This window comes from Rhopilema esculentum, chromosome 1 (genome assembly GCF_057945365.1).
Source record: "Rhopilema esculentum isolate cy_ngs chromosome 1, ASM5794536v1, whole genome shotgun sequence".
NCBI classification, from domain to species: Eukaryota; Metazoa; Cnidaria; class Scyphozoa; order Rhizostomeae; family Rhizostomatidae; genus Rhopilema; species Rhopilema esculentum.
This window is the reverse complement of record NC_142815.1, coordinates 822,686-833,457: the sequence shown is the minus strand read 5'-3', so window position 1 is coordinate 833,457 and position 10,772 is coordinate 822,686. Positions and strand designations below refer to the sequence as shown.

The 10,772-nt window shown below is 38.3% G+C and overlaps 2 protein-coding genes across 2 annotated transcripts; both read left to right on the top strand.

Moving 5' to 3' along the window:
- The first annotated feature begins 220 nt into the window (after positions 1–220).
- On the top strand, positions 221–1,165 carry LOC148960615 (uncharacterized). Its single transcript, XM_089116181.1, has one exon. The coding sequence runs from the start codon at positions 221–223 to the stop codon at positions 1,163–1,165; it is 945 nt and encodes a 314-aa protein (XP_088972307.1).
- A 5,477-nt stretch (positions 1,166–6,642) lies between these two features.
- Positions 6,643–7,020, top strand: LOC148960614 (uncharacterized). The gene has a single exon (XM_089116176.1). It carries the CDS (start codon positions 6,643–6,645, stop codon positions 7,018–7,020), a length of 378 nt encoding a protein of 125 aa, XP_088972302.1.
- The last annotated feature ends 3,752 nt before the right edge of the window (positions 7,021–10,772 follow it).

Here is a 10,772-nt window from a genome sequence, read left to right as displayed (position 1 = left end):
GTGTGATTCGCAGATTACACTGTGGTGGGTTCTGAGCGTTAGCAAAACGTTAAAACCTTTCGTTCAAAATCGTGTAGTTGAAATAAGGGAGACTCCTGCGCCTTCACATTGGTGTTACTGCCCTTCCTAGCAAAATCCCTCTGATATTTTGTCAAGGGGAGCAAAAGCGTCGATATTGAAACTGAAGTGGTTTTGGTGGCGAGGCCCCAATTTTTTGGTTATGCCTCCTTACTTTTGGCCAACAACTGAACATAACTCAATCTCCGAGCCTTTGAATTCCGATATTAATGCCGAATCGACTATAGTGAGGTTGGTGACTGAAAATAGAGCGAGTTTAAATACGATAATTGCCGCTGAAAGATTTAGTGAGTTGAATGAATTACTTCGAGTAACTGCTTATGCGCTTCGTTTCGTAAACAAAATTCGAGCGCACATTGCTAAAACTGAGCCGATAATTGAGGAACTTACTTGTGAGGAACTTGAAAATGCGAGGTTAAAGTGGCTCTTATGGGTCCGAAGGCAGGATAAAAATTTTCGGAAATTGAAATCGAATTTTAGTCTTTTTGAAGATGAAGATAAACTTTTACGTTATAGAGGTAGAATTGGTAATGCGCCTTTGTCATTTGAAACGCGTTTTCCATTGATTTCACCAAGAGAAGGACACGTTACTGACTTAATTTTAGCGCGATGCCACGAATGCATGCGTCATATTGGAGTAAAAGAAATATTAACGGAACTGCGATCGCGATGTGGGATTGTACGTAAATGGGAAAAGGTCAGAAAATTTTTAGGGAGCTGCGTAAAGTGCAAACGAATTCAAGGGAAAACTTACAACGTTTCCACCGAGCCCGATCTTCCCGATTTTCTGACAGATGTTGGACACCCCTTCGCAAAAATCGGAATTGATTATGCCGGACCTATTTTCGTGAAGAATATTTTTGGAAATGAAAATACAATATTCAAATCGTATATTATTCTAATTACTTTCGCTAGTACACGTGCTATTCATTTAGAACTCGCGCCAGATATGGGAGCTGATGCTTTGATTCGAGCTCTAAAGCGTTTCCAGGCCAGAAGTGGAATTCCAAATTTTATCATTAGCGACAATGGAAAGACATTTAAAGATTTGTCATTTAAACTGTATATAAACGAGAATGGTACCTAATGGAGTTTCATTACGGAGCGTGCCCCGTGGCTCGGTGGATTTTACGAAAGACTCGTTCAATCTGTTAAGAAATGCCTTCGAAAAACTTTGTGAAATGCGAAGCTTAACTTTGAAGAGCTAAATACGCAGTTAATTGAAGTTGAAGGAGTTTAAATTCGCAGCCCCTTACTTATCTTTACGATGAAATTGGGGAACCCCTTACCCCAAGACATTTGATCATGGGGTGTAGAATTTTCGATAAGACAAAGCAAAATGGACTATCTGACGTCGGTAGTGACATAGATCGCCAAAAAGACGCGAAATATATTTGAACCGCGTTTTGGAACATTTTCGTAAAAGATTTAGCAAAGAATATTTAGCCAGTTTGCGCGAGTTTCATACAGCAAAGAAATCATTGAAAAGTCGTTTGATTCGTAAGGGACACGTAGTTACAGTTTATGAAGAGAAACGTCCGCGTCAGATGTGGAAACTTGGCAAAATCATTGAAATAGTTCATGGAAAGGACAAAAAAGTTTGAACAGCGGTTGTAAGAATATACAGAAACAGTGTCGTTCTGTCAAGCTGTTGTTCCCAGTAGAACTTACGGAAGAAATCGAAGAACCAGAAAACGATATTTAATTAATAACGATATTTCAGAACCTCAAATAACACCGGTTATGGACGAGGAGGTCGTGGAGTTTATATCCTAATTAGTATTTAATCAATTCGTTACGTTCAACTTGCCTTGTTAGAAGTATTGTAAATTCGTATTTCCTGCGCGGGGAGTAGAATTTGATAGGCAAGATTGAAAATTGCCCCAGTACTTTTTGTTTGCCTTTGTTTATTCATGATCTTCGTTGAAATATTTTCATTGGTTTACCCTCTGAAACTTTCCTGTTTATTTTGATTTCAATGTTTAAGTTTCCGATCAATATATTTTGCTTAGCCCTCTGTAGAAAATAGCGTTTTGTTTTGCTACCGTTGACATAAGGTCACGTGATTAGTCAGTTAGGTAGTAAGATTTTTTATGGTTGCACGCGTTTGAGGAAAGAAAATTCTAGTTAAGATCGTTATAGTTGGAAACGGGTTCTGCAACAATGGCAGATCATCCAGATTGTGTTTGAGATTGTGGCCTTTCAAGCCGTTTAATTGCACAAATATCTTGAACATAATAATTGGCGAGTCGGAGTGACTTAGGCCAGCATTTTCCCCACAGCCTCGATGACTCTTGAGACTTGTTTCAATATTTACGGGCCGATCTAAAAGTTTTTTTTTTATTTTGAATTTGAGGTAAAATTTGCCAAAAATATATTTCTGTTCACCACGCCATCTGTTCACCACACAAACCACGTTGAACATTTTCACGGGTTTCTCCCAGAAGTTTTCCTATTCACAAAGAGCCCAATTTTTACATTTTCTGGCCATACACTAAAATTCTTTAATGACTTATGGGGCTCCCGTTTCTCAATTGAATATTTTAATGGTTGTCAAAAAAATTTCCTTTCTACTCTGAGTCTCTACTTGAGCTGCAGAAACTCTTGTATGATTCCTGGCTTTTCGTTAAACATGTTCGGATATTACGCTTGCTCGACACTTCCAGATATGTTCAAGCTTCCAAGTGAAGTAACTTCGAAAGAAAACTACTGAATCATAGCCAAAGTTTAGTTGCAGCACTGCAGTGAAACCCTAAATCCTCGAATTAGCCCCCTGGAAGCTTAATTATATTTTTACATGGGGGCTTATTCCACAAGTGGCTTATAGGAGGGGGGGGGGGGGCTTATGAAATTTTTATAGACATTAAGAAGACATTGTTAAAAGACCTCGTTTATTTTAGTAGGAATTTCTTTATGAGCATTTAATTAATCACTTACAAAAGTTTGAATTTTTGAGGAATTCAATAAAAAGCCATAGACAACTTCAGATGGCAAAAATTATCAAATTGAAGGGTCCAGTTCGAGAATTTACGGTAGCAGTGGTGGCTTATTCGAGGGCTTAATGAAAACTTGTAGTTCTAGGGTGGGGGCTTATTTGAGAAGGGGGGGCATTTTCGAATAAGGGCAAATTCGATGATTTACGGTACAAGACAAAGTAGCTTGTGGAAATCAACGCTCACGACTACTGTTGCGCAATGGGAGCGCCCGCGTCATGCGCAATGGGAGCGCATGAAGAGAAACGTCCGCGTCAGATGTGGAAACTTGGCAAAATCATTGAAATAGTTCATGGAAAGGACAAAAAAGTTTGAACAGCGGTTGTAAGAATATACAGAAACAGTGTCGTTCTGTCAAGCTGTTGTTCCCAGTAGAACTTACGGAAGAAATCGAAGAACCAGAAAACGATATTTAATTAATAACGATATTTCAGAACCTCAAATAACACCGGTTATGGACGAGGAGGTCGTGGAGTTTATATCCTAATTAGTATTTAATCAATTCGTTACGTTCAACTTGCCTTGTTAGAAGTATTGTAAATTCGTATTTCCTGCGCGGGGAGTAGAATTTGATAGGCAAGATTGAAAATTGCCCCAGTACTTTTTGTTTGCCTTTGTTTATTCATGATCTTCGTTGAAATATTTTCATTGGTTTACCCTCTGAAACTTTCCTGTTTATTTTGATTTCAATGTTTAAGTTTCCGATCAATATATTTTGCTTAGCCCTCTGTAGAAAATAGCGTTTTGTTTTGCTACCGTTGACATAAGGTCACGTGATTAGTCAGTTAGGTAGTAAGATTTTTTATGGTTGCACGCGTTTGAGGAAAGAAAATTCTAGTTAAGATCGTTATAGTTGGAAACGGGTTCTGCAACAATGGCAGATCATCCAGATTGTGTTTGAGATTGTGGCCTTTCAAGCCGTTTAATTGCACAAATATCTTGAACATAATAATTGGCGAGTCGGAGTGACTTAGGCCAGCATTTTCCCCACAGCCTCGATGACTCTTGAGACTTGTTTCAATATTTACGGGCCGATCTAAAAGTTTTTTTTTTATTTTGAATTTGAGGTAAAATTTGCCAAAAATATATTTCTGTTCACCACGCCATCTGTTCACCACACAAACCACGTTGAACATTTTCACGGGTTTCTCCCAGAAGTTTTCCTATTCACAAAGAGCCCAATTTTTACATTTTCTGGCCATACACTAAAATTCTTTAATGACTTATGGGGCTCCCGTTTTTCAATTGAATATTTTAATGGTTGTCAAAAAAATTTCCTTTCTACTCTGAGTCTCTACTTGAGCTGCAGAAACTCTTGTATGATTCCTGGCTTTTCGTTAAACATGTTCGGATATTACGCTTGCTCGACACTTCCAGATATGTTCAAGCTTCCAAGTGAAGTAACTTCGAAAGAAAACTACTGAATCATAGCCAAAGTTTAGTTGCAGCACTGCAGTGAAACCCTAAATCCTCGAATTAGCCCCCTGGAAGCTTAATTATATTTTTACATGGGGGCTTATTCCACAAGTGGCTTATAGGAGGGGGGGGGGGCTTATGAAATTTTTATAGACATTAAGAAGACATTGTTAAAAGACCTCGTTTATTTTAGTAGGAATTTCTTTATGAGCATTTAATTAATCACTTACAAAAGTTTGAATTTTTGAGGAATTCAATAAAAAGCCATAGACAACTTCAGATGGCAAAAATTATCAAATTGAAGGGTCCAGTTCGAGAATTTACGGTAGCAGTGGTGGCTTATTCGAGGGCTTAATGAAAACTTGTAGTTCTAGGGTGGGGGCTTATTTGAGAAGGGGGGGCATTTTCGAATAAGGGCAAATTCGATGATTTACGGTACAAGACAAAGTAGCTTGTGGAAATCAACGCTCACGACTACTGTTGCGCAATGGGAGCGCCGTTACTTTAGAAGTGACCTTTGACTTGATCACGTTTTAATCATTTTATTTTCATTTGTTTGCTTGATACTTGCTTTGCTGCTTATTTGGTAATTTTCAACAGTTCTGTTGATCTTTGATCCTTGTCTTAATGTTAATTGGTTAATTTTATGTGTATCATCATTTTAGGACACTAATTGGACATTAGCTTAATCCAATTATACAGTCCTATATCTAGCATGCCAGCTTTAGAGTGGTGTCAGTCTTAAGGGGCCAGCCGCTACGAGAGCAACTTTGTTGGTGAAAGAGATTTGACGTTTTTGTCGAAGTAGAAGTCCAGAAACACTTGCCGTGCCCAAGGTTCAGACTCAAGTTCAAGATCCTTCAAGCATCTGCTCTCAAGCCCGCAAAGATAATCTCAAGGTTGTGAGTTACCTTACTTGTTATATTTTAGTGATTTGGTGATTTAATTATTTGATGTTACTAGTTTTCTGCTAGATTAAGAAAAAGGGTTAACTTTGATGCCCCGTGTGAGGAGAAAAAGAAAGAAGATGTACGAATAATCAACGATGATATTTTTGTTTACATATTCGTTATTCGTTACATATTCGTCTCCAGACTGAAATTATCAAGTCTGGAGAATCCTTCGTAAAGATTCATAACGTTATAACCCAAGAATATCTAAACCAATTCGACCCAGGCATTGATGCCAATCAGCTTTATAACCTAAGATCTGGCTAGAATGCCTCTTGAAGGTGAAATAGCAGAATCCATCCTCACGATATGGAAGAGAGGGGAAAAGTTATTTGACGAATTTGTAAATGAACGCATTCATGAAGCAATCAAGCAACAACAGAAACAAAGATCCACAAAGCAATCAAGCGCCAAAAGTTGGCACTTTTCAAAAATGCCGGAAAGAGAAATGTGCTTAAAACTCAAAACAATCATCAAATCATTGAGCAATGAGCCTTTTTGGTATGCTCCCAGTTGGTTACAATCGTATTGACATTGTGGCAGATACATACAGGGAAATATCATCAAAAGATCCAGAGGATGAAAAGTGTGGTATTGTTTACAGAGTCATTATAAAATCAACCCAATCAAAACTTCCTCAAGATTTTGCCAATTTCCTAAAAAGCGGAGAAAATAAGACACGGCTGAAAGAAATCGTGAAGGAAGAGCTTACTGCAAATAAAGAGGCATTGCTTCAGAAATTACAGTGCCGACAAATAATGTTCTCGTTGGGTCAATTATGCTACCAGATCACAACCTCTGATGTTTTTGTTGTTGAGCAATTAAGCAGCAATCAAGAAGAAGCAGACACCAATTTGTTACTGCAAGCTGTACACTCGCTCTCCGAGAATGCCGATGCATCTGTGGTTCTTCGTTCTTCACTGTCAGAAGATGTTGATAACAATATATTGTTTCATAGTGTTTTTTTAGAGAGTCCCGGGAAGGTAATAAGTGATCATGGCATATAATGTTTAAGCATAATTAACATAATTAGCATAATTAATATGGGAAATGCTGTCAATGTATTTTGAGGAACTTGATTGAAGAATGGATTAGAATCAAGAACATATTTTCTATGGTCTATATCTATGACGATATACAGAACATAATAATGGCGACGAGGATACTTTAATATTAGCAAATGCGCCTAACTATCTTATACAGTTATGGCTGCTCCCCTCGATTTACCTCCGTTACCACCGTTCGATGTGTACACTGATCCTAGCTTAGTAGGCCAGAGATGGAAATCTTGGAGACGAAGATTTCAAACATACCTAGCTGCAATTGATGTTACAAGTCCAGCGCAGCAAAGAGCCCTACTACTCTACCAAGTTGGTCAAGACACACAGGACATTTTTGATACAATTCCGAACAATGGTGAAGATGATGACTATGAGACAGCTTTGGAGAAACTAGATGAATATTTTCTCCCTAAGAAAAACATTGATTTTGAAATATTTCAATTCAGAAAAGCAACGCAAAACCGTGGTGAAACAATTGATCAATTTGCAACACGTCTGAGAAAGCTGGCTTCAAATTGCTAATTTAGGAATGTGGACACCGAAATCAAGTCCATGATTATTCAGCACTGCCTCTCGACGCGTCTCCGCCGTTACGCGCTTAGAGAAGACACGCTCACCCTCGATGCCTTGCTGACTAATCGCGCACGCGCACTCAAAGTTAGTGAATCACAAGCCATCGATATGGAACAAAATCTCCTATTAGTAGAGCCTCTACACTCAAGGGACACAGCACATTTTGTGACAAGAAACCGTGCCGTGCAACAAAAGCCGCACAGGCCGCAAGCCCAAAATCGCCGTCCAACGGGAAAATGTCACAACTGTTGATATACATGGCCTCACACTAAAAGTCCCTGCCCTGCACAAGGAAAACAATGCAATACATGGACACGCCTCTGAAAACCCTTGGAAAATTTACCGCGACTTTTGAGTCCAAGCACAAAGTTACTGTCGATGATATTCATGTTATTTCTGGAAATGCAGGGTGCTTACTTAGCTACAAAACGGCCAGCGATTTGATGTTAATAACGCTGCATATAAACACTGTGGATAATTGCCCGCTCAACAGTGAATACATCGCCGCACGCTATCCCCAGATTATTGATGGTATTGGAAAATTAAAAGATTTTGAAGTCAAATTACATATTGATGAAACAGTGCCCCCTGTCGCACAAAACGCGCGGAGAATTCCATTTCACATGAGACAGAAAGTCGCCGCTGCGCTACAAGAATTAGAAGCGCAGGACATTATTGAACCCGTTGAAGGACCAACGCCCTATGTCTCACCAATTGTTGTTATCCCAAAGAAAGATGGCAAAGTACGAATTTGCGTGGACATGAGAATGCCGAATCGCGCGATACAACGTGAACGTCACCAAAGTCCTACAGTTGATGATTTGATACACGCCCTCAACGGAGCAGAATTGTTTTCCAAACTTGCTGTCTGCGTCGCTACAAAAGATTAAATTTTGGCACGAATTCAGCAGGAGAACTATTCCAACGTGTCATTAGTGATCAAATAAGAGATATTCCTGGAGCGATTAACATAAGCGATGACGTAATTATTTATGGAAAAACTCCAGAAGAACACAACAATGCACTGAAAGCTGTCATCGAGAAGTTCATAAAAGTCGGACTAACTCTGAATCGCGAGAAATGTCTGTTCGCTCAGAAGTCTTTGACTTTCTTCCGTTTCGTATTTTCTGACAAAGGTGTTTCGGCAGATCCGGAAAAAGTAAAGTCAATCCACAATGCACCAGCACCTCAATCAGCTGGCAAAGTCCGCAGTTTCCTTGGAATGGCTACATATTGTGCGAAGTTCATTCCGCATTTCAGTGATCTAACACACTCATTACGTGAACTTACCAAGAAAAACACGCCATTCCGCTGGTCAGACAAACAACAACAAGAATTTTACGCATTAAAGAAAGCCTTCCACACAAAGATCGATCCACACAAAGAAACAGAAGTCATCACTGATCATCGCCTGTAGGCCTCTCTGCAATTTTATCGCAACTTTCGCCAACAAAACAAAGACGAGTAGTTGCATATGTTAGCAGAGCCTTGACACCTACAGAACGTCGATATTCATAGACAGAACGTGAAGCCCTAGGAATTGTTTGGGCAGTTGAAAGACTACACACGTATTTGTATGGAGGATTATTCAAGTTGTACACAGACTGTAAACCGATTGAAATGATCTTGAACAATCCGAAATCCAACCCTCCAGCTCGAATCGCACGATGGAACTTACGCCTGCAAGAATATAACTTTGATGTTATACACACAAAGGGACAAGATAACCCATCAGATTTCTTATCTCGACACCCAATTCAAGATACAACTTTGCATAATAACAATGCAGAAGACTACGTCAATTTTGTATCGCAACAAGTTTTTTGCTCAATTATCGTGCAACCCCACACAGCACAACTCAATTTTTCACCCGCTCAATTGCTATTTAACTGATCTATAAACACTAAATTGCCGCAGCTTACAACTGAAAATACATCAGAAACACATCAACATCTTGTCCATCGTGATTTCATTGAAAAAGGGAAGATGAAAGAGAACACTGATAGAGCTCAAAGAGCCAAAGCATCAGGAATAGATATTGGTGATACTGTCTTAGTAAAACAGCCTAAGCAGAACAAATTATCTACAAATTTCAACCCAGATCCTTACATCGTAATTGAAAAGAAAGGAACAATGCTAACTGCTTATAACGAAGGGAAAGATCATACAATCACAAGAAATATTTCTCATTTCAAAAGGTTTCCTATTCAGAAAGAAACTGAAATTGATTCTGTCATAGACGATGAAGATATTATGGATATGCCAAACCGTCCAAACGTTCAAGCTGAAGTTTTGATTCCTAGATACCTTGTCCGGGAAAGGAGAAATGCTAGAAGATACGGACAAAACATTTATGAGACATGATCAACTATATTTGTAAACATTTAACTATTGTTTTGTTACTGTTCCAGAAGAGATGTTTTAATTTAAGTAAGGGGGATATATAATGTTTAAGCATAATTAACATAATTAGTATAATTAATATGGGAAATGCTGTCAATGTATTTTGAGGAACTTGATTGATGAATGGATTAGAATCAAGAACATATTTTTTATGGTCTATATCTATGATGATATACAGAACATAATATGGCAGAGGAAATTCTAGGAAGGTTCTGCAGCTTAGTTCTATTGATATAAGCGATGAACACTAAAAGACTCTGATTGGCTTCCACTCCTCCACAGGAAATGACTATGTCTTTTGTTCTTTCGCAAGTCAAAGAGTCACTGTTGGCAAATCCTTTAAAAAAATAACAGGATCGTTCATGTTTTTTCGCAGCTAGGAGCAGAGTGGAGTATTGATGGCGATCTGCTTTCAAAATTGGAGGAGTATTTCTGTAACATTTTTGGAAAGAAAAAGAAAGACGTAAATGCAGTTAGTTACGAGATCTTTAAGAATGTTTATGAAAATAAAAGGAAGATTCAAGATTTGTCTTTGCTGCCTCAATGTAGACAATCATTGCATTTGCATTGCCAGCGATCAAACTACATCGCAGAAGTGTGGAGGTCCTGCCTACAAGCAAACATTGACTTTGCAGATATTGGGCAAAATGAATGGTCTGCGGACGGAAAAATAGTATGGATAGATGCTGCTTTCTCTGAAGAGGTAGAGCAAATTTTGGCTGGAGAAGAGAGCAATAATTAGAGCAGCGATAAAAGTGAGGATGAAGAATTTAGTAACAGTAATGAAGAATTCGCCCTCGTTTTGTTACCTTGTTACATCTCATACTTATGTTTGTAATTATAACTATTTTCAAATTAATTAAATCAATTTATATTAACATAGCAAGGTTATTGTTCGAGGAATAGTTTACAGCTTGAAGGATGTTTACGAATGGCGTCAGCAGTTGCCATATAAAAATTTTTTTCTGAAGTCGTGTCAAATTTTGTTCACAGAAATTGGAACAGTAAATTTACGTACCTTCTCAATTTGAAGGGAAAATTAGAAAGTAGCAGTGTTTTTTACAAAGCATTCTAACAAACGAGCAAGAAAAAGCTGAAAGACAAGTTTTGCGTTGACTGTTTGATGAAGTGTTTAGCAGCTCGTTCCTACACAGCAAGATTGCCAAACAATTTTAAATGTCGGCCATCATATGCAATGGTAAGTAGAATCATTGAAAATTATTCTTATTCAGTTGAATATTAAGGTAAACAAGATAATTTCCTTATCAGGTTAAGCAACCAAAAATTATTATGTTGAT

What these genes read in the sequence shown, in the direction of transcription:
- LOC148960615 (XM_089116181.1), top strand. Translation starts at nt 221, where the DNA reads ATGCCTCCTTACTTTTGGCCAACAACTGAACATAACTCAATCTCCGAG.
- LOC148960614 (XM_089116176.1), top strand. Translation starts at nt 6,643, where the DNA reads ATGGCTGCTCCCCTCGATTTACCTCCGTTACCACCGTTCGATGTGTAC.